This window comes from Lepisosteus platostomus, chromosome 26 (genome assembly GCF_059453375.1).
Source record: "Lepisosteus platostomus isolate fLepPlt1 chromosome 26, fLepPlt1.hap1, whole genome shotgun sequence".
NCBI classification, from domain to species: domain Eukaryota; kingdom Metazoa; phylum Chordata; class Actinopteri; order Semionotiformes; family Lepisosteidae; genus Lepisosteus; species Lepisosteus platostomus.
The window spans coordinates 10,228,342-10,253,275 of record NC_142636.1 but is presented as its reverse complement, the minus strand read 5'-3'; the positions used below and the strand labels follow the sequence as shown (position 1 = coordinate 10,253,275).

Sequence of the window (24,934 nt, the reverse complement as noted above, 5' to 3'; positions counted from 1 at the left end):
AAAGCATCATCCAAATACTGAATCATTAATAAATAATAATAAAAAACTCAATGCTCTGGTAGCTGCCAATAACCCCTGCCTAGTGTGGGCACTGTCAATACAGGCAGAAAACTGGGGCACCACAGGTGTACCCCAACTCTGCCTGCTGACAGGGGGTTGACTTCGACGGCCCAAACTGGGTCCAGGTCAGGTCCCAGTCAGTTCTGGTTCAGGTCCGGTTCAGGACACAGCGGGCTGTCATCGCAAAGACCTCAAAGGCCACGGACGAAGTCGGCCCAGCGGGCTCCTCCAGACCCAGCAGGAGGTGCCCCTTGACACAGAGAGTTGTGGGAGCATGGAGCAAGCCAGCCAGCCAGCCAGCGCGCCACCTGGAGATGATCCACGAGCCGATGACCGAACGAGCTCAGCGAACAGGTCAGACGGGCTGCTCTCTCCAGCGGGGCACAGGGATCGAAAAGACCGGGGGGGGGCTCACACCTGGACACACAGCTGCCGATTCCAAACTGGGCTGGGGGGGGGGGAGGGGGAGCCTTTAAAAAAAAGGCGCTCCTGCCTTTCCCTAAACAAAGGCATGAAAAAGAATAAAGACGTGACTGTTGGACTTTAATGAAATGTTTACGGAACTCTTCAAAGAGCACGGGAATCTCCTTTAAAAAAAAACACCCCACAAGTCCCACAGGCACCACCCCACCGCTGAAAAGATCCCCAGGCGCCCCACCCCACCGCCCAGGTGCTGTGACTCAGAGATTCCTGACAACGCGGCGAGCAACAGCCCTCGAACAGGGGTATCTCACACCCCAGGCTCTCAGGCAGCGGGAGCCCACACCCCAAACTCTCTTACAGAGGTAACTGACACCCCAAGCTCTCAGGCAGGGGGAGCCCACACCCCAAACTCTCTTACAGAGGTAACTGACACCCCAAGCTCTCAGGCAGGGGGCGCCCACACCCCAAACTCTCTTACAGAGGTAACTGACACCCCAAGCTCTCAGGCAGCGGGAGCCCACACCCCAAACTCTCTTACAGAGGTAGCCAACACCCCAAGCTTCTCACAGGGGTAACTGACACCTCAAGAGCTCAAACAGGGGTAACCGACACCCCAAACTCTCTTACAGCGGTAACTCACACCCCAAGCTCTCAGACGGGGCAGCCCACACCCCAAACTCTCTTACAGGGATAGCAGACACCCGAAGCAACTCGCTTCCAAGCAGCTAAAGAGCAGAGCGCGCCGGGGTCTCTCCCCCCCCAATCAATTCCGCACCCCAGTTCCGTCCGCGCGAGCCGGAGAGGGGAGCCCCGGATCTCTCCGAGCTCCGTGAGAAAAGGGGGAAGTAGAAGAGCGAGCGGTAGCGCACATGTGCAGCAGTACGTTGTACTGAAAATGCCTGCAGGTCTGGTGTTAACTGGGTCTGCGCTGGCGGCGCTTGTCACCCATCGGTCGCGCCAGTAAAGCTCTTTGAACTTGATTTACTTGAAGCGCTGGAGGACGGACTCGGGAGACGCGAGCAGCGAGTCACACGGCACCGCCTGCAGGCCGCAGGCCCGGCTCACCGCCCTCCGAGCGGCCGAGGGGCGGGGAGCCGGGGGGGCGGGGAGCGGACTCGAGCCTATTTAAGGGCGAGCCCGCCCGGTCCTCCTCACTCCCTTCGCCTGTCCTCCGCTCTTCTGACCAGGTGAGTCTCCTCCGCGCCCTCGCCGCGTTTCCGTGTCTGCTGCGCGGCGTGGGGCGTTGTCGCTGAGGGGGAGCCCCGCTCGGCGGCGCCTCGCTTTGCAGAGTCAGTAGTTTGGTGCGATTACAAAAAAAAGAAAGTCGGAGAGTCCAGACGAGTTTGGGAGAACTGTTGCTCCCTCTCTCGTCTCCCCCCTCTCTCTCTCCCTCCCTCTATGTGTACTTCTCTCAGTGCTCTTTCTCGGGCACTGCGCTCTTGTGACGAACTGGCACCGAGTCTCGCCTCCTCTCTCCTCCCGCAAACCGGAGTCCGTCAGCAGGCGGCCGCCGAGAAGCGGGCACGCACAGCTGTGAGCTTTCCGGGGGGCTGGAGACGGCGGAGTGAAACGAAACTCGGTAAAAGTAGTTGCCTTTGGCGAAAATGTATCCCCCCGGAGTCAGGCTGCGTTGACGCCGAAAGGAGGAGGAGGTTGGGGGGGCCGGGCCGCCCAGTCAGGGCTCCGGAATGCGGGCTGCGGTCCAGGCGGGTCTGCCTCCCTCCTCCCTCGGCAGAGCACAGCGCGCTTTCCCAGCGCCTGCGTCTCCGCAGGATTCCGAGCGATCCAGTGGGATCCAGTGAACCCAGGGCCGCAGGTGCGAGATCACGGCTCGTCGGGAGAGGCAGAGAGGGCGAGAGGGCGTGGGGGGGTTGTAGCCCGTTTAAGAGGAGCGACAGTTGCAGGGGGAGAGAGAGAGACGCCGGGTAACTTCTCCCTCGGAGCGAAGCGCCCCTGGCCCAGAGCTTTGTGAGTAGTAGTCCCGTAACGTGTTGTGTGCCACACCCTAGAGTGGGGGGTGAATCTATCGGGCTTCGGTAGATCACACGGCAGCCACGTCTGGCAGACAACGCCCTACACACCTCCTCGTTAATTAACCCCCCCGCTGAAAGCGGCACCAGAGCGCAGAGCAGCGCCGCCGGCTGGGCGTGGCGCACCCTGGGGGATGGACGGACGGAAAGCCGGAGAGGCTTACCGCAGTTGTTAAAGAGGGACGACATTTTCTCTATTTTACTCCGGCTTTAACCCAGGAGACGCCTCCCTGCAGGTCGCTAATGCCGTCGTCGCCGCGTCTTAACAGTGGGCGGCGCCGTCGCACTCTCCAGGGTGTGCACTGTGTTGAACTGTGCTGGGCTCGGGTTCTGCCCCACAAACCGGCCATGCCAGACCCTAAGCTTGGTCACTTTCAGGTTCGGGTGTTCAGGAACCCGACTCCGTCGAATGGTCACCTTCAGAACCGACCGTCAAGTAGCAGCCAGAGGACAGAAGCAGAAACTACAGGGAAGGGCAAACTGAGAACTGCCTTTACACTGAGGGTGGTGGGAGTGTGGAACAGGGTGCCCAGCCATGTTGAATCTGATGCTCTGGAAATCCTGGGGGGTTACTTAGCTACCAATGATCGAACAAGCCAAGCGGGCAAATAGACAGATGGGCTCCGCTGCTCTGTGGCCGATCGCGTTCACGGCGGAGCGCCCCTGGGGCTCAGCGTTCCGACGTTCGCTTTTAAACCTCCCCAGCGCTTTGTCTTGAGTCTGCTAGTGAAGCCGATGCTAGAAAGGGTTTCTGACACAGTGGGAAGGACCCGCCTGTCAGGTGTGGAGTCCGGCGACGCCGATAGTCGGGTAATGGCGGCCTGCTCTCACAGCGATGCCTGTCTGTCTCTCCCTGCAGCCCGTGCCTCTCTCTCTCTCTATCTCCGCCACGATGAGTGCCATACAACAGGCCATGGCCTTGCTGATCGACGCCTTCCACAAGTACTCTGGGAAGGAGGGGGACAAGTACACCCTGAGCAAGGCGGAGCTCAAGGACCTGCTGACGAACGAGCTGGGGGATCTGTTGGGGGTGAGTGCGCACGCTCTCTCGCACGCGCTGCACACTAACACGCCCACACCCGCCGTTCACACTGCTGCACACTAACGCTACACACTAACACCCCCACACCCACAGCTGCACACTTGGCTCACTTGCACACTGCACACTGGGGCGACGCTGAGTGCTGAAAGCCTGGCGCGGGGCTGTGGCAGCCCGAGGAGAAGTTCTGCTCCTCTGGCGCCCCCTGCAGTCCGTGAGGGTGCCCCAGGGCGCGTGTGGCAGCCTGCTGGTTCTAACGAGCCCCTGGGCCCCTTCTGATGGACGGGGTCTTCAGTCGGCAGGCTGAAGGTTGCCATCTGGGCTAATTAAGATGCAAATTGGACCAGTTAATTGATCTCCCTCCCTGTTTTCCCCACAGAAAGCCAATGACAAGACTGCCATCGATAAAATCTTCGGTGCCCTGGACCACGACAAGAGCGGCGAGGTGGACTTCCAGGAGTACGTCACCATGGTGGGCGCCCTGAGCGTGGCCTGCAACGACTTCTTCGTGGACTACCAGAAGAAGGGTGGAAAGAAATGAACAGCGCCCCCTGCCTCTGGTCCTCCAGTACTGCACATAGTCTGATAACCCACAACCCCCTCCTCCAGCTGTGCACCTGGTTTTCAAACAAGAGCTGTTGTTTCTTTTTTTCAGCCCACCTTTGACACTGTATACAAAGAAAAAAATAATAAAAATATTTTCATATCTCCCTGAAATGGATGGTTTGTCTCTCTGTATGGCTGTGGGCTGGAATTTTTTTTTTGTAATGTTCTAGACACTTGAGAGCTGAGGTGGGAGGGGATGCAACAAATTACTCAGCAGTAGGCTCACTAACGAGCTCGCTCTCGGTGGCCTGTCCAGCCTGTTTGCATGAGCTCAATTAAGGAGCAATCAAACGTGTCTTGATCAAAGCCAGGGTCTTGGCTTTTTATAACCTGGCTGGGCAGCTTGTTCCACACTCCCACTACCCTTAGTGTATAGTGCCTCCTGCCCTTTCATTTTAAATGCTGTTACCAGGTGTGGCCTCTGCAGGCTCTTGTTTCACTGCTGATGCGGAAGAAGCCCAGCTGCAGATTTTGAAAATGGGTCTCTTGCAGCAGTGGGGGTTAAGGGTTTGAGCTCTGTACAGGTTAGGGATGAGAAGCAAGTGGTCAAAACATTCACCTAGAGAAGAACAGACGGCAAGAAATACTTTGATCAATCGAGGCCCGGGATCAGAACAACTTCCAGTCTTACAGGGGCAGGGGGACTCGGCAGTGTTGTAGCCCTTTGTGATTTCCTGTCACGGCCTGGGGAACAGCGAGGAAATGATTCGCTCGTTATTACTGATTTGGCAACACCCATCTTCATCGGTGTAACCAGAAAAGCTCAGAGAACGACCCCCCCCCCCCCCCCTCAAGAATACTCACTACTCACACACTCCACCGTACTCCCACAGGGAAGCTCACACCCTCAAGAATACTCACTACTCACACAGACACACCCACAGCCTCAAGAATACTCACTACTCTCACACTCCACAGTACTCCCACAGGGAAGCTCACACCCTCAAGAATACTCACTACTCTCACACTCCAGAGTACTCCCACGGGGAAGCTCACACCCTCAAGAATACTCACTACTCTCACACTCCAGAGTACTCCCACAGGGAAGCTCACACCCTCAAGAATACTCACTACTCTCACACTCCAGAGTACTCCCACAGGGAAGCTCACACCCTCTAGAATACTCTCTACTCTCACACTCCAGAGTACTCCCACATACACTGTGTTTGATTCAGTGCGCTATTCTTACTCTTCCTTACTCGCTCTGTTCTGCGTTGTTACTGTGTCCTCGTGACTCATCTCTGGTTGCCACGTCCCGCAGCTCGAGCCGGGGCTGGCTCTCCCGGGATGATTGACAGGTGCCGCAGCCTCTCACCTCTCCGCGGGCTCGCGGGTGTGGTTCGCAGCAGTAAGGTCGCACGTGTCGATGTTGGGGAGGGGGGTGTTCGGCTACTTGCATGTTTAAGGATTAGATGCTTTTAAACAGGGTGCACAGCGCAGAACCCCAGTGTCGTCGAAAATTTATCAGCGAATAAGGCAGACCGACCGGACACACGACACGATCAGCGGAACCGCGGATTTCTTGAGCTCCGTCTCCCTCTTGTGGTCGTGTTCGGTCCGTGCAGATCCGCTGTCCAAAGGTTTAAACCGGGAGCCAGGAATACGCCCTAACTACCAGGGCACCTCGAAGCGCTTCAGGAGTAAAAATGGTACCAAAAAGACAGCTATCGCTACTAACAGTGATGATTATAGTTAAATCATGGTTTCATGTAAAGCTTTATTTTAAATGTATTTAAAGGTCTTAAGTCAGCCAGGATTATAGATATTAATAGAAAAAGCAGAGTGCAGAATGAACACAGAACTACATGTTCAATGCATTCCCTTGCAGTGCACCGCACTCCCACATAGCACAGGACAGCACAGAGCACCGTACTCCCACAAAGCAAAGGAGAGCACAGAGCACTGCACTCCTGTAGCATACAGGACAGCACAGAGCACTCACTCCCACAGAGCACAGGACAGCACAGAGCACAGGACAGCACAGAGCACTGCATTACTGCAGAGCACAGGACAGCACAGAGCACTGCATTACTGCAGAGCACAGGACAGCACAGAGCACTGCATTACTGCAGAGCACAGGACAGCACAGAGCACTCACTCCCACAGAGCACAGGACAGCATAGAGCACTGCACTCCCTCAGAGCACAGGACAGCACAGAGCACTGCATTACTGCAGAGCCCTGAGAGCTCAGTACAGCCAGGTTGTGCCTAAAAGAGCCAGTACATTTTCTGGTGTCGCAAGCAGATTTAACATCAGAAAGCGATTTAGTCCTGATCTGGTAGGAGACACAGAGACCGAGCTGAGATATCAGTCCTTCTGAAGAGCCCCCAAGGGGAAGAGTGAGTCAGCACCACCTGGGCTCTGGAGATGACTCAGCAGAACCTCTGGAAGACACACCCAGCTGCTCAGTCCGGTCCAGGGTCGTGCTGAGACAGAGCCCGGCCTCGCAGAGAGTGGGCTGAGGGGCAGGATGGACAGTCCCTGGATGGGACACCAGTCCGTGTGCGGGACTCAAGCATCTAGGGGGCCACTTATCCTGATCTTTGGGAAGTGGGAGGAAACCAGTATACCCTAAAGCTATGGACAGGAGGGGAACATGCAAACTCCACACAGAATGCCCCAGGCTTGAATTGAACCGCGGACCAAGGAGCCACACCCCTGTGTGGAAACAAACTGAAAACGCCATCCGGACCGTCTGACCGACGGGTACCAACAGGGAAGAGTCCGCCTGGGTCGAGCCGGTATAAAGTCCGAATGCCGGGCTCCTTGGGCATTCCACACCGGAAAAATCTGGGAACACAAGACAGCTGCCGAGATCCCCCCGGCCGATGAGCTCTCCAGAGCCGGACGCACAGTGGCGGAGAAGGAGCTCGAGCACGCCGGCCGGGCCAGTGTGGATTCCCCAGTGACACCTGGAGAGGGCACACGCGGCGAGGCGCGAGCTGACCGCGGGGGACCAGGGCGTTTCCGGGCTCGTCAATACGCGCTTCAGTGACAAGGACACACGCCTGCAGTCTGATCTCAGTGTCTGATCTCAATTTCCCAGGCCGACCTGTGTTCAGTCGGACTCATCCTCCGAGGAGCCGAGGGGCCTGGGCTCCAAGGTGCCCCTGTAGCACTGCACCAGAGTGCGGAGGTCCTCCAGCGCCTCCTGCAGGTCGCCCTGCTCTGTGCCCGCGCCCAGGAAGCTGGCGAGGCGGCGGGGGTCCTGGGCACTGGCGGCCCGCCACAGGTCGGTCAGGCAGGGGTGCAGCGCTGGCGTGGACTGGAGAGACGATAGCACCGGGACACTGCCCACCGCTGGGGGCAGAGAGGGGCAGGAGGTCAGGAGCGAGGCACAGACGGGCAGAGATACACCACAGACGGGCAGACAGCACAGACGGGCAGAGATACAGTACAGACGGGCAGGTACCAGACAGACAGGCAGGTACCGGACGCCAGCAGGCCGACAGGCAGACTCACCTGTCTGTGGGGCGCGGGGGCTCGGCTCCAGCAAGCCCGTCACCCCCAGGGTGGGGCTGAAGATCTGGGGGAACGGGGGGGTCAGTTTACAGGGGCTGGAGATCCAGTGGACCGCCCTGGAGATGAAGAGAGAGAGGGACAGGCAGTCAGGCAGACAAGACAGGTAGACAGGAGAGGCAGGTGAGGTGGAAGGCAGAAAGACAGGCAGACAGGAGAGGCAGGGAGACAGGCGAGGCAGATGAACGAGGCGGGGAGACAGGCGAGGCAGATGAACGAGGCGGGGAGACAGGCGAGGCAGATGAACGAGGCGGGGAGACAGGCGAGGCAGATGAACGAGGCGGGGAGACAGGCGAGGCAGATGAACGAGGCGGGGAGACAGGAAAGGTAAACAGACAGGTGAGGCAGTGTGCAGCCACCCCTCAGACTCCCCCTGCTGCGGCGGGTTACTCACACTGGGGTCGAGGGGTAGTGTCTCCACACGAAGCTCGCCAGCACCTCCTCTCCAGAGCCGCAGGTGTGCAGAGGGGTGGAGGGGCGTGTCCCGGGGGCCAGCGCACTGCGGGCACACAGCACAGCCAAGGTCACCGCAGGCAGAAAACCACAATCTGCTACAGCCTGATCTCGCAGGACCGATCTCATCAGCCTGATCTCGCAGGACCGATCTCATCAGCCTGATCTCGCAGTACCGGATTCATCAGCCTGATCTCGCAGGACCGATCTCATCAGCCTGATCTCGCAGGACCGGATTCATCAGCCTGATCTCGCAGGACCGATCTCATCAGCCTGATCTCGCAGGACCGGATTCATCAGCCTACCATGGAGTCACGATTACAGGTCCTGCTCACCTCACCAGGCTCTGCGCCTCGACTCCCCTCAGGGTCACTGATTGGCCGAAGCTTTGCCCGTCACCCAGCTCCCCACAGGCCGACAGGGGTCTCCATGGCAACGAATCGCCATAGCTACTCAGGGCGTCTGGGAGAGAGGTGCCAAGCATCATGGGAAATGGAAGTGCGCTGTAGGCTGCTGCCACCTGCAGTCAAGAAAAGGGGGCTCATTGGGGAGTAGAGTACATCACCCACCATTTATACAGCACACACTGTAAAACCTGGAGCGGATCAGACTGCTGTGCACTGGGAGTCTGTGACTGACAGCACTGTAAAACCTGGAGTGGATCAGATTGCTGTGCACTGAGAGACTGGTCTGTCGTCATGACTCTTATCTCACCCCACAGCTCCAGACACACCCACCCAGGCCCCGTACCTTCCGGCCTGAGACAGCCAGCGCGTCCGACAGCTGCCACATGGGGCCGCCACCCTGCGTCTGTCGGTAGGGCACAGTCATGGTGTCCAGAGCCGCCGCCAGCACTGCACTGGAGTGATACCACAGAGAGGACTGGGAAAGAGAGGGAGGTTTAACAACCGGATTCCTGAAGGACATGTCTGTCTGTGAGTCGCTCAGGGGTGGGGTTACTCACGTCAAACTGCAGGTGAGGGAAGGAGGTCGGGGGAGCGGGGCATCGGCCGAGCCCGCCCCTCAGGGTCAGGGGGCAGAAGAGGGAGCTGTGATTGGACAGGCTGACCAGGCCGAGGGCGGAGTTCACCAGGTGGTACAGCTCCTTCACTGGGCTCTGCAACTCAGCGACACACAGCATCAGACAAGGGCTACACAACACAGTCACACACTGAGCCACCGACCGACTCACAGACTGAGCCACTGACCAAGAGACAGGTACAGAGATGGACACAGTGAACAAGAGAGAGACTGAGACAGACGGGTCCACAGATGTAGAGAGACATAGAGAGAGACATAGAGAGAGACAGGTCCACAGACATAGAGAGACAGATAGAGACGGGTCCACAGACTGACACACTGACCACGGACAGGCAGCCAGACTCACAGTATCGGGGTGTCTGACAGGAGCCAGTCCCCATGTGAAAATGCCTCTCCCTCCGTATGAGTCATGAAGGAGCTCTGTGACCCCTGACCCCAGACCTGAAAACCCATCTTGAAGGTCACACAGCACCTGGAACCCCTGAGAAAGAACAACAATATGAGCTGCTCCATACAATAGTGGCTACATATTATATAGGACCAAAACTAAATATCCAGTGATTTAATGGAACATTTAAAATGTTACACAGGAAAATGAAGCACTTAGCTGGGACTGAGAAGCCCCAGGTTCTGAGGTGAGCAGATCGGTCAAGGGGAAGCCATGCAGCGAGTGTCCATGTAAGGACTCCACCTACAGTAAAGCTTGCCAAGACAGCGCCACCCAGTGGTGGGAAGACCGACCTGCAGGTAGTCGCACTCCTCCACAAAGAAGTGCAGACGGTCCTCCAGCTGTTCCAGTACTGTGGCGGACCGGCACAGCGCCTCCCCCTGGCCAAACGCCTCCAAGCGATTCGTCTCCCTGCGCAGACATGTGGGCACCGAGAGAGTCTAGCTCAACATACCCAGACCCAGCACACTAGGTCACTGAACCGCAGAGATACCTAACCCATTGCGGCTGTAGTTCTGTACTAGTTAAGAGATAGTGACTCACCATGGATGAGTGCTGTTATCAGATTCCTCTATACCTGTACATGACATGTCATAACTGTAGCTAATCTTCAGTGTACTGAGTAATGATTGTGGATGAACTACCTATAATTTGTAAATAACCCATTGTGTTTTCTACTAGTAGTGAAACAGCTTACTTGACATGATTGTTGTGGTCATAATGGTATCAAGGTTGACAAATGATTGTACTATTGTTAGTTGAGAGATTGTTGTGCATTGCTGTGGTGCTGGTAAAATAATTCTCTCATTATGCTTGCACTGGTCTACAGGGCTAGTTTAGAGAGACAGCTAACCCATGGTGGTTTACTGGTATACTAGTTGAGTCAGTTAACCCATTGTGGAGGTACTGGTGTTCACACTGAGATATAACTAGCCAGTTGCTGCTGTGCATGTTTATGTGTTTAGAGATAACTAACCTCTCACAGCTGTGCTGGTTAAGTAGTTTAGCTAGAACTTACCCATCATGGTTGTATTGGTTAATGGGTTAAGAGATAACTAACCTGTTGTGGTTGTACTGGTAAACAGGTATAGAGATAACTAACTTGTTGTGGTTGTACTGGTGGATGGGTTCACAGATAACAAAGCCCATCATGGTTGTACTGGTTAATGGGTTCAGAGATAACTAACCCGTCGTGGTTGTACTCGTTGATGACCATCATGCTGCGGGGGTGCAGGTGGACCCTCAGGAAGTCAGACCACACCCTCACGCTGCCCTCCAGGCTGTACCGCTTCTGAGCGCGCTCCAGACTGGCGTTCACCGTCGCCATGGCAATGCCGCCTGCCGAGAGAGCTTCCGGGCGACATCAGGAGAGTCCGTCAGACACACAGCACAGCTCCTCCCCCAGCCAGCTCCAGCCCTTTCTTTTTATGACATCTTAGATAAAGTCATTTTCCAAAACCAACCGGTTTCTAATATTCAGACTGTGCACATCAGATGTTTTGGGTCATTTACAAAAGTGCGCAGTCACGTTAAGGGCCTGGAGGCAGGTTTGCTGGAAACACTAAGAGCTCAGTGGTGTGAGCAGGGACCCCACAGAAACACAAGACTCTCTCACCCTTGCTTTCCTGTGCCTGGGTAGCAGAGAAGTCTCCCTCGGGCAGCAGCTGCCCCTCCTGGAGAGAAAAGGAATTACAGGAGTCAGGACAGGCCGCAAGGACTGGGGAGTCCTTGTTATGGGCCAGGAGGGGTGAGGGACACTCACATCCAAACGGTCAAGGTCCTGGAGGAAGGAGTTCTTCGCTGGGGGGGACTCCTTGTGGGTCATCACCTCTCCCTCCCTGAAGAACACAGACAGGGTTACAAATAAGACACAAGTCACCCACAACACACACACACTGCCAGTAACACACACAGTCAACAACACACACTACTAGTAACACACACAATAAGAGAGAAGGTGACTCACCAGGTGAAAGTTCTGACTTCTTTCCCTGTCTCATAGAGGCTGCCTTCCTGCCTCAAGGTACTGAGGCTTCCTGTCGGAAGAGAGAGACAATGAAGGTAGGAGAACTACTAAAGACCTGCAGTGGATCAGACTGCTGTGCACTGGGAGTCTGACTGCCAGCACTGTACAACCTGGAGTGGATCAAACTGCTGTGCACTGGGAGTCTGACAGCACTGTAAAACCTGGAGTGGATCAGACTGCTGTGCACTGGGAGTCTGACTGACAGCACTGTAAAACCTGGAGTGGATCAGACTGCTGTGCACTGGGAATCTGACTGACACCAGTGTAAAACCTGGAGTGGATCTGACTGCTGTGCACTGGGAGTCTGACAGCACTGTAAAACCTGGAGTGGATCAGACTGCTGTGGACTGGGGGGGTCTGACTGACAGCACTGTAAATCCTGGAGTGGATCAGCTTCATTTATATCCCTTCCTTTAAAAAAGAATCGCAGAGTTGAGAGTGCCACACACAGAGCATCAGGCCCACCCTTGAGGTCCAGTGTGATGAGGCGGGGGGTGTAGGTGGTCTGTCCCCCCAGTGTGACCCCCTCCCGGAATAGGACATCACTCAGCAACTCGCTGGGGGGGCTGGGGGAATCCGGGTCGTAGCACAGAGCAGCATCCTGGACAGGGCGGTGAAGAAGAACAGAGATTTTCATTAAGTTTGTTCGATTTTTTTCAAACAACCTGGGGCCACTTACAATACTCTCCCAGGTTAATTCTCTCTAACAAGTGCTTATGACACAGATCACAGTGAGACTGGGGCTCCTTTACAGCTCTCTGTCTGTCCCAGACTGGCAGTGAGATTAATATCCTGACTCTAGAAGGGCTGTGTCTCTATCTGTAACACTGACACAGATCACAGTGAGACCTTGGCTCCTTTACAGCTCTCTGTCTGTCCCAGACTGGCAGTGAGAATTTAACTAAAAGGGAAACTTTGTTTTCAACTGTCCTAGCTGGTAAAATAAAGGACTAAATTGAAACGAACAATAATGATGGAGAATTAATGTGAAAATGTGGTTTTATGGAAAGGAAAATTCATAACCTCTTCACCTCATTTAGAAATTCAAAACTTGCTGGGCTATGATTTGCTAAGACTCTCCTGCCCAGTACTAAAGTCGCACTTCAAACTGTTTGCTTTTCCAATTCGTAACATCATGAAGTTGTCTCTTTCTTTCACAAAAAAATGTAAGACTACTAATTAATTAACAGGATTTAAATAATTGAAAGGAAATGGTCAGATATATCTAAACCTATTTCAATGTACAAGTTGTTTATATGCTGTATATACACGCACCTAGTTTAGAGTTGATGCAATATACATTTAGACATCTCGTAGTGGTGACTCAGGCACGGCCCATACAAATCTGACAGGATATTCTCAATCTGTGGTCACCCTGTACACAATACTACGCATCTATAAACTTAATGTTGATTTTGTTCATATTAAATATTAAATTAACTAAATACCTGCAAATTCCACCAGTGGGTCCCCACATAGTTTGAGAAATGTCCCAGCTGCAGGGTCACAACCTCGCGACACACGTTTGCCATTGTGCCCTACAAACATCCGTCTAACGGGGATAAAATATAAATGTTCCTTCGGAAAATTCATAAAATAATATCAGAACACTCGCGTAAACTCTCACCGGCCGTGAGTACAGGATTCTCAATCTAACCCCAGGCTGCGAAACAAGACCCCACCTCCACGCACAGGTCTCAGTCCCTGGGATTGGCTAACGGGCAACACATCGTATTGCGATTGGCTAAGAGTGTTGTATTTCAGAATGTTCTAGTTTTTCCTGTCGCTCAACGGGTTTGGTTGCACGGCACCAGGGAAACACACGTGGAGCAGCGAGCTCTCTGATTGGAGCGGAGAAGGAAGCTGCTGTCCAATTGGATGGCAGAGGAGAGGAGTAAGCAGGAGCTCGGATTGGTTCAAAATTAGGGGCGGGTTCACGAATGTACACACTCCAGTTGTGTTGTGGACTACAGTAGATAATACTGAACATGTTTACATACGGCACATGAGTTAGTATAGAAGCTGTTTTATCACATTGTTTTTTTACAGTAAAGGTAGTCAATTTTGTAAATCACTGCAGTGTTTGGAAAAGACTCGAAGGTAAGAAATTATCTCTGTCAATACAGTAATATCATATTGTAATACTATGAATAGTTTCAAAGTGATTTCGTGTAAAATTCACTGAATTTCTAAAACAGAATGTGTTCCAAATCCCTACATTTTGTTTTTAGCGAAAAAACAATTCGATCTGCACCTTTTTTCATTCCGATGAAAAATTACATTTATATAGCGCCCTGCATACAGGTGGAGACTCACTTCACTGCCCATCCATGTGGGAGACACACAGCAGCCCCCCTGCACACAGGTCAGGGGGGGAGAGAGACACTGCTGCCCCAAGGGAATCCTGGGAGAGCTTCGGAGAGGTCAGGCTGTACAGCCCAGACTGGAGCCAGGAGACCAGGGTTAACAGATCTACACTTCACTCGTGTATCAATAAATAAACTCAATTACCAAAGATCTGCAAACAGCACTTATGGGAGGGCGGGGTAAGGAAATGATTATTTTTTAATAGTTTGATTATTGGTGTGCCCAGTGCTTGCTGGGGCAGGCTCTAGGTCACCATGACTCTGAAGTGAAAAGGGGTTATGGGATGTGATGGGATTATGGGTATTGTACCTCTCAGATGGGGTTCCCAGCCCTGGTCCGCAGGAACCCCAGTCCAACAGGTATTCCGTGTCGCCCTAGAATCAATGAGTTCTAATATCAGGAACCAGTTGACTCCGACCAGCAGAAGGTAACCTGTTCAATGGAGTTATTTAGAAAAGATCTGGAGCGAAAGGTCAGAAAACTCAAGGACAAAAGCTCCATGTTTCATTGACCAATGATACATCCATCCCTCCATCTTATAACAACTTATTCCAATTCAGGGATGCAGTGGAGCTGGAGCCTATCCCAGCAAGCAACAGGCGCTAGGCAGGGTGCACCCTGGACGGGACACCAGTCTATCAGAGGGCAGACACACACCCACACACACACACCCTGGATGGAACACCAGGCCAGGCAGGCAGACAGACAAACACACATTCACACCAAGAACAGTTTTCCCACAAGCCAATTAATCTACCTGCATGTCTTTGGACTGTGGGAGGAAAAACGGAGCACCTGGAGGAAACCAACATGCACACTCCCCCCAGACAGAGCCCTGAGCGACTGAACTGTTTTCTAAGCCAGGGGACGCAAACTCACTTCCTAGCTTGGTTGGCATCTTCTGGTTTTAGTTCCAACCTGAGCAGGCAATTAAACAATGTACCTAATGACTTAGAATTAATATTTAATAATAATAATTGCTCAAAGCGCTTTACAGGAGCTTTGTGTTTAAATGGCAGAGGAGTCTGGAAAAGGGTGGACTGAAAATGAATGCAGAAAAATGCAGAAAAATCTGAAATAATGGTAATGGAGAGAAGAGGAGATACTATGACCAATGTTGAGGAGACAAATGGAGGAAAACTGAAACAAGTTGATGGCTTTAAATACCTTGGATCAAAACTGGTAAAGGGAGGAGAAACACTGGAGGCAGTAAAACAAAGAGTGAAAGCTGGATGGAACAAGTGGAGAGAAATAACTGGAATAATCTGTGACAGGAAAATTCCTAGAAAGTTAAAGTGCAAAATGTACAAGACTGTGATTAGACCTGTACTACTGTATGGAGCTGAATGCTTGGCAGTTGGAAAGAGGGAAGAGAACTTGATGAGAAGAACTGAAATGAGGATGTTGAGATGGATTCTGCAGATTTCAATGAAGGATAAGATCAGAAATGAAGAAATCCGTAGACGATGTAGGGTGGTGAATGTGGTTGAGAAGATGCGAGAGGCGAGGTTCCGGTGGTATGGACATATCATGAGGAGGGACGTTGAGGAAGTAACAAAGAGGTAATGGAATCTGAGGTGGATGGTAACAGAGGAAGAGGCAGGCCTAGAAAGAGATGGATAGATTGTGTGAGAAAAGATATGGAGGTATGTGAAGTGAGTGAGGAAGATGTGCTCCACAGAGACAAGTGGAGAAGAGCAACCAAAGCAGCTGACCCCAGGACAGTCTGGGACTAAGGCTGTGAAAAAGAAGAAGAAGCTCAAAGCGCTTTACAGGTAATGGGGACTCCCCTCCACCACCACCAATGTGCAGCATCCGCCTGGATGATTAACTTTCTTAATTAAATAAGATATGATGCCCAACTGGGATTTTTGTGAAGGTCTTTTGCAGTTGAGGACTGAAAAAAAAAACCAGTACAAGTACAGCTCCTTACAGTATAAACCAACGTCAAGCCCAGCAGGAAGTATCAGTAATACTACAAGTACAGTTATAAATCACCCCCAGGCCAGGTAGGAAGTATCAGTAATTGTGCTGTTCATAAAAATCAGAGGACCTGGCTGGTGGTACATGGGCGCTCGGGCAGATCAGACACCAGGGGGCACTTCTGCTCTTAACGTTTCTTTCTGTTTTGCGGGGGCAGTGAGGGGACGCTTTTCCTTCCAGACCTCTCCTTTAAGAGCAGCCTGTGCCTTTAACAGCTCCACCTGGGCACACCTGCGTCTCGTCTCGGCGAGAGAGAGACACACGGAGGCTTCGCGGCACGCTGAGTAAGTGGCGTTATAATCGTTATAATCGTTATAATGTCTTCTCGAGAGCACCGGACGTAGAGCGAGCGGGCGTTGAACGTTTGATGAAACATGTCCACATGGTTTCGAAGCGTCATGAACTGGCTGCCGAGTTTGGACTAAAGTGCTCAGTGTGACTTGGCTATCGGAGACGACACACTACGCCTATGCCCGTCTCACTAATACTTATCTCCACGCATTTCTCCCCAAATAACATAACTTTTTTTTTGAAAGAAGGTCTTCTGATAAACAAATGCTTCCTGTAGGCTCCCACTTCCCCCTCTCGCATTCCGAACGTTTGGTAAAAAAACAACAACTGGAGTTCAGCCAATGACAAAAGGCTTTTGGAATGAATGGCGTGTTACCTGACCAATCGAAGGGAAGGATTGATGACTGGGTGGGGCTTTACCTGCATAACTAACAACACCCTGTATGAAGAAACCTTCTCTGTCAGTTTTAACTGGCTTACCTGTAGTTTCCACTCGTGTCCTGACAACATGTCTCTAGCAGTGTCTCCAGTCCAGTCAGGGGGGTGTCAGTGTGTGAATTCAGGGGCAGTGTGAGAGGAGAGGGACAGCAGTGTCTCCAGTCCAGTCAGGGGGGTGTCAGTGTGTGAATTCAGGGGCAGTGTGAGAGGAGAGGGACAGCAGTGTCTCCAGTCCAGTCAGGGGGGTGTCAGTGTGTGAATTCAGGGGCAGTGTGAGAGGAGAGGGACAGCAGTGTCTCCAGTCCAGTCAGGGGGGTGTCAGTGTGTGAATTCAGGGGCAGTGTGAGAGGAGAGGGACAGCAGTGTCTCCAGTCCAGTCAGGGGGGTGTCAGTGTGTGAATTCAGGGGCAGTGTGAGAGGAGAGGGACAGCAGTGTCTCCAGTCCAGTCAGGGGTGTGTCGGTGTGTGAATTCAGGGGCAGTGTGAGAGGAGAGGGACAGCAGTGTCTCCAGTCCAGTCAGGGGGGTGTCAGTGTGTGAATTCAGGGGCAGTGTGAGAGGAGAGGGACAGCAGTGTCTCCAGTCCAGTCAGGGGGGTGTCAGTGTGTGAATTCAGGGGCAGTGTGAGAGGAGAGGGACAGCAGTGTCTCCAGTCCAGTCAGGGGGGTGTCAGTGTGTGAATTCAGGGGCAGTGTGAGAGGAGAGGGACAGCAGTGTCTCCAGTCCAGTCAGGGGGGTGTCAGTGTGTGAATTCAGGGGAGTGTGAGAGGAGAGGGACAGCAGTGTCTCCAGTCCAGTCAGGGGGGTGTCAGTGTGTGAATTCAGGGGCAGTGTGAGAGGAGAGGGACAGCAGTGTCTCCAGCTAGCTTGTACAAACGGCTTGTTTGAGTAACACAAACAAATTCTTTCCAAATTCTTGTATCAACTTGTTTTCCTAGTTCCTTATTCTGTTGGGTCGAAAACATACCTGCCGGGTCCTGGAAAGTCCTCGGAATAACTGTGGAAGGAAGCCCAGGACAGGCAGCAGAGACCAGTCCCAGGATGCCCGGTCGGATGACCGCGAACCCCGAATCGGAGCTGCTCTTGGACGAGGGGAAGGACCGTCCTCTTGAAAATGGCTCGCTGAGCTCTGTACCCCTCAAACCAGGCCTGATGGGAGAGGGGGCGCAGGAGACGGAGAAGAAGGAAGAGATGGAGGGGGAGGAGGAGGAGGGAACCAGGAAGGGAGAGGGGGAGGAGGAGAGGGGAGTGAAGAAGGAAGTAGGAGAGGAGGAGGTGGGAGTGAAGGAGGGGAAGGGAGAGGAGGAGGAGGAGGAGAGGGGAGTGAAGAAGGAAGTAGGAGAGGAGGAGGTGGGAGTGAAGGAGGAGCAGGGAGAGGAGGAGGAGGAGGAGGAGGTCAGGTCAGCTTTAACAGAGTCCAGTACCCTGCTGTGGTCAGCAGAGAAGCGAGAGGCCGAGAAGGGCAGCGGGGTTCTGGGGGCGCCAGGGGCGGAGATGGAGGAGGACCCCCTCGTGAACTCGCTGCCCGAGAAGGCGGCGCAGGTGTTCAGCCCCAGCGTGCGGATCCTGGGCCCCAGGTCCGGCCTGCACAGGAAGTCTGCGGACAGGGAGGAGCTGTGTGTTCACAGTGGGGACCCCGAGAAGAGCCCCTTCCTGAACCGCCAGGGGACCCCCCCAGATGGGTACTGGCCGGAAGATGACGGTCCATCACATGGTAACTTCGGGGCGCCCTCTCCAGTACTCTCTCCATCAAACTGGGGCACCCTAGCCCGTCCCCCCACAAACCTCTAATCCTTAGTCGTCTCTGCCCCTCTCTTCCAGTCCACACTGTGCCTTCCCTTGTGTCTCCTTTCTCTTCCAGTCCACACTGTGCCTTCCCTTGTGTCTCCCCTCTCCTCCCCCAGGTCTCCCCTCTCTTCCAGTCTACACTGTGCCTTCCCCTGTGTCTCCTCTCTCTCCCAGTCCAGACCTGTGCTCGAACCCTGTGTCTCCTCTCTCTCCCGGTCCAGACCTGTGCTCGAACCCTGTGTCTCCTCTGTCTCCCGGTCCAGACCTGTGCTCGAACCCTGTGTCTCCTCTCTCTCCCGGTCCAGACCTGTGCTTGAACCCTGTGCCTCCTCTCTCTGCAGCCCGTGGTCGGTGCTGCGGTTGCCGTGGTCGCGATGCTCTGAAGTCCCTCTCCTCTCTGGTTGCTGCCGCCCTCATCTTCCCTCTCCTCCTGTGGGGCGGGTTTGTGTTCCTGCCGTTTGACGCCCCCCTGCTCCCCGGCGCCCCCCTGAGGCTGGTCTACACCCTGCGCTGCGCCGCCTTCGCCACCGTGCCCGTGGTCCTGGGTGAGAGAGAACCCGCCCGCCCACCCGCCCTCCTCCTCCTGCGACAGAAGCGGCACGGGTCTCTGCTCTGGTTCCGTCCTGCTGGGCTCACGGGTCTCTGTCCCGGTTCTGTCTCCCCAGTCGTGCTGGTTCTGGGCCTGTCCCGGCTGTGCTGGGCTCACGGGTCTGTCCCGGTTCTGTCTCCCCAGGCGTGCTGGTTCTGGGCCTGTCCCGGCTGTGCTGGGCTCACGGGTCTGTCCCGGTTCTGTCTCCCCAGGCGTGCTGGTTCTGGGCCTGTCCCGGCTGTGCTGGGCCTCTCTGATGCCGCAGAGCCAGGAGCGAGGAGAAGTCTGGGTGCACCGGCACTTCGTCCAGGACTCCCTCTCGCTCTTCCTCCTCTTCTTCCTCAACCTGGCCGTGCTGTCCACCTACCTGAGCCAGGAGACCCTCAAGCTCGTACCGCTGCTCACCGGTCTGTTCGCCATCGCCAGGTGACCCCCTCTTCCTGTCTGTACCCCTTAACAGCAACCGCCAGCCTGACCTGCCTTCTTCCTGTCTGTACTCCGTAACCACCAGCCTGACCCCCCTCTCTCGCAGTACCCCAGGTCACTCTGTGTGTGTGTGTACCCTTGTACCCCAGCTCCCTCAGTGGGGGTGTGTGTGTCTGTACCCCAGTACCCCAGCCCACTCAGTGGGGGTGTGTGTGTCTGTACCCCAGTACCCCAGCTCACTCAGTGGGGGATGTGTGTCTGTACCCCCAGTACACCAGCTCACTCACTGGGGGGGTGTGTGTCTGTACCCCAGTACCCCAGCTCACTCACTGGGGGGGGGGGTGTCTGTACCCCAGTACCCCAGCTCACTCAGTGGGGGGGGGGGTGTCTGTACCCCAGTACCCCAGCTCACTCACTGGGGGGGTGTGTGTCTGTACCCCAGTACCCCAGCTCACTCACTGGGGGTGTCTGTGTTTCCTCAGGCTGGTTTACTGGCTGGCCTTCGCCCTGGGCAGCAGTTTCCGTGGCCTGGGCTTCGGACTGACCTTCTTCCCCGTGCTGGTCATGCTGGTGGCCAACCTGTACTTCACCTTCGTTCAGGAGGGCGGCAGCATCTTCGCCCTGGAAGAGCCCGAGGAGCCCGGCGCCACGCCGCCCCCCGGCCAGCCCCGGCTGAGGTTCTGGGGCTGATCCCGGGTCAGACTGCGGTACTGACTGGGCTGGCCAGCGGATGTGGGGGACTGGCACCAGTTTCACTACCTGGGCTGTCCGGAATGACTCTTATTCGTCTGAAGGGATCTTGAGGGTTGGGGGGGTCAGCTGAGCTTGACTTCCTCTGCAGTGAAGGACCGGCTGACGGAGGCTCTTCCTGTCGGTGATCTGCGCTCGTGTTTCATTGGCTCACAAGGGCTCCAGCGCAGTTTCCTTCTACAATGTATGCTATTATATTATTAGTAGTAGGATTATGATGATGGTTGCATTTTTTTTAATTGCTCTTCCTGGCTGTCACACTTTCGTGGAGTCCAATTTTACTCAATGCTGCTTGTAAATGTACTTTTTTTTTAAGTTTTGTATGAAAAATCCAGTAAAGCAAGGAAATATTTCCTCGTGTCTTTCTCAAGAACATTTAAGAGAGGGAGACTGCTTAGTCCAGATCAGCCCATCTAGTAGGTCACTGGAGGGGTGGAAGGAAAACCAGATGCAATCCTCACACTCAGGGCTGGCCTGGGGTCTTCCAGTCCGTTCCATTGCAGTACTCTGGAACAACCGACTCCCTTAATTGCTGCACAACTCCTGCTAACTGCCACTGGACTAAGGAGGGAGCTGGGAGGAGGGAAATTCTGGACTGGAGCGGACTGGAAAGTGGTCTCTGGCGTTTCTTCTCTCTGCTCTTAATTGCTTAATTGAACTGGGTGTTTAATGAAGAAGGCGGGGCCTGGACTGGCCCTCCTCTGTCAGACCCAGCAGCGTGGGGGTCACCCGGGATGCAGTCTCTAAGACTGGGGAGCCCCAGCCCCGAGGGGTTCCCAGGGTCCCCGATAAATCCACAGGGCCTGGAGCCCGGGCCCCGCCGGACCGCGATCAGAGGGACGGGAGAGGATTCCTGAGGGCAGAGAGCTCAGCTGACACCCCCTGACCCTGTAGCTCCACAGCTCCCTCCTCTGGACCCCCCCGCTCCTCTGGTACCTTAAACACCTGGGGGGCCCCGGGACTGGGGCGCTCTGCTCTAAGCCGCCTGAGTAAACAGATCACCGGCTCTGACTGAACACGCGGGCAAAGCTCTTCCCAGGAGTGCACCCCTGTGCTGAAAGAGCTGCCCCCAGGTGTGTCAGACCGGCTGCAGTCCCTGATGAGGAGACCTGGAGCTGCTCTGCTTCCCCAGGCAGGAGCGTGACAATGACACACTTTACACAAGCAAGGTATTGATCAGAATCCTGCCTGTCTGCTGCAGGTAATTCACACTGATCCACACGTTAGTGTGGACCAGGGAACAACCTCTCTTCTGTCTCCTATACCTTCACAAACAGCCTTAGTGGACCCTTGGGTGGCACTAGAAGACCAGTGATGGTGATCTAGCTAGCGGGTTGATTATAATAATAATTCCTTATGCTTATATAGCACCTTTCTGGACATTCCCCTCACAGCGCTTTACAGATAATGGGGATCCCCTCCACCACCACCAGTATGCAGCCCCACCTGGATGATGCACCAGTACTCTCCCCACGCACCAGCTCTCAGTGGGGAGTTTGCTAATTACTCTGGCTTGGGGAAGGGTGGTCTATAGGAACACTGCAGATCATTCAGTTAAGGATCTGTAAAAACTTCCCTGTGACTTACGTCACCGCCCCTAACCTGCTCGTCCGGTTCTACGAATTTACTGTCGGAGGGCAGCAATTCGGGTTTGAGCAGACTCCCCCAGCTTCCACCAGGGGGCGCCTTAGGACCGTGGCGAAGGTGAAGGGGGGCCGTGCACTCTGCACCGAGCGCCGTGGAGGAGACTCTCTCGACCGCCTCCTGGAGAGGGGAACAGCCGGTCTCCCACGACGGGAAAAAAACAGGTCGCTCTTCGCCGCGGCCGGGGAGAAATGGCCGGAGCGCAGTGCCGCAGGAAAAGCTGTCTGTTCCGGCTGTCGAAGGAGAACTGCCCCTTCAGGCGGCTGCGGAAGACCACCGCCTACGGTAAGGCAAGACAGCGGGGCTCCGGGCGCTGCGGCGCTCGGGGTTGTGGAAGTATCGACACACGGGAACCGCAAGTCAGGATACCGACTCGAAACACCGGACTGCTTTACACGGAGGTTAAGTACAAAATGAAGCTCTGAAACTGCACCCTCTCCTGCCGCTGGTGCGCTCGTTGTGCTGGTTTCGCACTGCTGGCATCCTGCGCGCGTTGGTGAACTTTGTTTACCAGCGCGTGAAACTCGGATAAGTTCTGTTTGCCTGCTCACACACGCGCGTTTATAAAGTCCTCACACGCTGTGACGTGTGTGTAAAAGAGACGTGGATTAGGTTAGAACAAACAGCCTAGCGAGGGTCGTGCGCTTATGCTTCTGGTGGTGTGTGTGTATGTGAAGTTTGGGGAAGTAGTTTTGCGCTGTGGTCTAGTTCCGACATTTCCTGATTCCTGGAGCGGTAACAACAATTCTTACTGCGTCAGCGACACGGCTACACCTGTTTACTAATACAGCACAACACAGTGCCACCTGATCCCTCAACAACACAGCACAACACAGTGCCACCTGATCCCTCAACAACACAGCACAGCACAGAGCCACCTGATCCCTCAACAACACAATATATAAAATGGCGAAAGGAGGCACTTCTTTACACTAAGAGCAGTGGGAGTGTGGAACAGATGCCCAACCCTGTGGCTATCAATAAATTGCTGAACAAGATCCAAGGTCCATTAGCTACTCCCTGCTGAGCAGGTTAAACAGGCCAAATGCCTCCTCTAGTTTGTGACCTTAGGTCCTTAATTCAAAGTCCTGTACTGAATACAAAAATGAATTTTGCAGAACTTCTGAACTGCAAAAAAAAAACTGCTTTTAATAAATATGCTCTAAACAGGCCTGGGCAGTATAGGGGTAACAACTGTTTTTTTTCTCCCTGCAGAAATAAGGAATCCTCCATCTGCCAGCACTGTGGAAAGATGGGGTGCGGCTGAGCAGACGCCCAGTAGTTGCCCCCCGCAGCCTCTGAATGGTATCGCCCAGGTGTACATAGAGCCCCGCCCTCCAGAAGTCTACTGCCCCGCCCCCTCCAGTCCACACCAATCAGGAGCGCAGTGTGGTGCTGTCAATCACACTTGTCTCCTCCACGTGGGTCCTCACCCGTTGCTGACCCCTCGCTGCCCCTGTCGCCCTCCCTTGGACTCGGCGCTGGAGGGAGCGGTGATGGACGCAGATCCGATGTTGTTTGGATTGGTCCAGTCCAGCCCCGGACCCCCTGCCAGCCTTCCTGCCTCAGAGGTGAGGCCGAGCTGGGCCCATCATCATCCTCAGCACAGAGGCTCGAACCCTCCACCAGCACCCACCCCTGCACACCTGAGACCCCTGTCCTCAGACGTTGACGCCAGCATGGGTCAGTCTCAGCCCTCGTCCATCCCCTACCTGTCCTCACTCTTCTCCTCCTTTCCCTCTCACTCATCCTCACTCACACCCTCTGTGGGCCTGAGAATAATCTGGAACCAGGAACAGCAGGATCAGCAGAGAGAGGGACAGAGGAGGATCAGTAGAGAGAGAGAGCAGGATCAGGAGTGAGAGAGACAGAGCAGGATCAGCAGAGAGAGAGAGATCAATATTTTATAATATGTCTTTGTTGTAAATGTCTGTAACATGTCTGTAGATTTTATTTTACTTCTATTTTTTGTTTTGTTCTATGTTAATTTTATTATTTTTATTTGCTTTGGCAACACTGATTGTACCTATCGGTCATGCTAATAAAGCACCTTGAATTGAATTGAATTGAGAGACAGAGCAGGATCAGCAGAGAGAGAGAGACAGAGCAGGATCAGGAGTGAGAGAGACAGAGCAGGATCAGCAGAGAGAGAGAGACAGAGCAGGATCAGGAGTGAGAGAGACAGAGCAGGATCAGCAGAGAGACAGAGCAGGATCAGAGCAGGATCAGCAGACAGAGAGAGAGCAGGATCTGATATACTGGGCACTGTAGCAGTAACTACAGCAGCAGTAAGGAGGCTGAGTTCCTGCTGAGGGCTCATCAGCTGTTGTATTTCTTTTTTAGACCTGGACCTTGATATTGACCCTGAGACAGGGGAGAGAGCGCTGGGCTGACGACAACACTCTCCCTCTTCTCTGCCACTGTCACCCAGGGAACTCCGACTCCGTTCCCGCAGGGCCCATGGCTCCTGGTTTTTATGCCAACCTGCGCTCTCGTTTACGAGGTCAGTCTGTGTAATTAGTGTATTTCTGCTCAGGCACCTGGGAGCCACTGTGCCCTTTGACCACTAAGACCTTAAGAGCAAACCCACCTGTAAGAAAGGAACTAGTTCCACTGTTTCATTCGGCTACACAGGTTGGATCAAATTCCTCTTAGAAGCCAGGCCCTACAGGAACTGGAGTTTTGGGGCCCTGTGGTTTGTGGCAGACTAACAGTTCTTGTTTGGAGATATATATATTTTTTACATGTAATAGTGCTTTCCATCAGCTGTATATTGCTGCTGATGTTGGTAATGGGGTGTATTAAAGGCAAAATGAAAGTGTGAGCCTTGCATTCTTTCATCTCTGACATTAAACAGAATCTGCAAAATATCCCTTGCATATTGCCCCCATGACGTCTAATAGCCTCTCATTTTTTAAACATCTGTACAAACTTATTTTGAACACACCGGATTTGATCAAGCTGGCCAACCTTTTAAAATGGTCAAGGGCTTCAATGAGACATTCTGTCCGCA

At 54.0% G+C, this 24,934-nt stretch overlaps 4 protein-coding genes across 5 annotated transcripts; 3 read left to right on the top strand and 1 right to left on the bottom strand.

Moving 5' to 3' along the window:
* Positions 1 to 1,511: 1,511 nt before the first annotated feature.
* On the top strand, positions 1,512 to 4,269 carry LOC148640048 (protein S100-A1-like). The gene is made up of 3 exons (XM_088620815.1): positions 1,512 to 1,670; positions 3,373 to 3,543; positions 3,932 to 4,269. The coding sequence occupies exons 2-3, from the start codon at positions 3,406 to 3,408 to the stop codon at positions 4,091 to 4,093; spliced, it is 300 nt and encodes a 99-aa protein (XP_088476941.1). The 5' UTR covers positions 1,512 to 1,670; positions 3,373 to 3,405; the 3' UTR covers positions 4,094 to 4,269.
* Positions 4,270 to 5,855: 1,586 nt separating this feature from the next.
* Positions 5,856 to 13,318, bottom strand: msto1 (misato mitochondrial distribution and morphology regulator 1). The gene is made up of 14 exons (XM_088620760.1): positions 13,095 to 13,318; positions 12,112 to 12,247; positions 11,587 to 11,656; positions 11,383 to 11,458; positions 11,236 to 11,293; positions 10,808 to 10,970; positions 9,914 to 10,031; positions 9,519 to 9,653; positions 9,096 to 9,248; positions 8,882 to 9,013; positions 8,467 to 8,651; positions 8,073 to 8,177; positions 7,622 to 7,737; positions 5,856 to 7,459 (listed from the first exon to the last, which is right to left on the bottom strand). The coding sequence occupies exons 1-14, from the start codon at positions 13,176 to 13,178 to the stop codon at positions 7,218 to 7,220; spliced, it is 1,773 nt and encodes a 590-aa protein (XP_088476886.1). The 5' UTR covers positions 13,179 to 13,318; the 3' UTR covers positions 5,856 to 7,217.
* Positions 13,319 to 16,124: 2,806 nt separating this feature from the next.
* On the top strand, positions 16,125 to 22,206 carry LOC148640046 (transmembrane protein 79-like). Its single transcript, XM_088621587.1, has 5 exons — positions 16,125 to 16,280; positions 17,663 to 18,438; positions 18,854 to 19,057; positions 19,314 to 19,527; positions 20,010 to 22,206. The coding sequence occupies exons 2-5, from the start codon at positions 17,766 to 17,768 to the stop codon at positions 20,215 to 20,217; spliced, it is 1,299 nt and encodes a 432-aa protein (XP_088477713.1). The 5' UTR covers positions 16,125 to 16,280; positions 17,663 to 17,765; the 3' UTR covers positions 20,218 to 22,206.
* LOC148640045 (uncharacterized) lies at positions 22,071 to 24,742 on the top strand. 2 transcript variants are annotated; one of them, XM_088621589.1, is made up of 3 exons: positions 22,071 to 22,206; positions 23,137 to 23,492; positions 24,265 to 24,742. In XM_088621589.1, exons 1-3 carry the CDS (start codon positions 22,113 to 22,115, stop codon positions 24,436 to 24,438), a joined length of 624 nt encoding a protein of 207 aa, XP_088477715.1. In that variant the 5' UTR covers positions 22,071 to 22,112; the 3' UTR covers positions 24,439 to 24,742. The 2 variants fall into 2 exon arrangements, with proteins under 2 accessions (XP_088477715.1, XP_088477716.1); XM_088621590.1 differs by having other exon boundaries at positions 23,137 to 23,604; positions 24,265 to 24,406.
* The last annotated feature ends 192 nt before the right edge of the window (positions 24,743 to 24,934 follow it).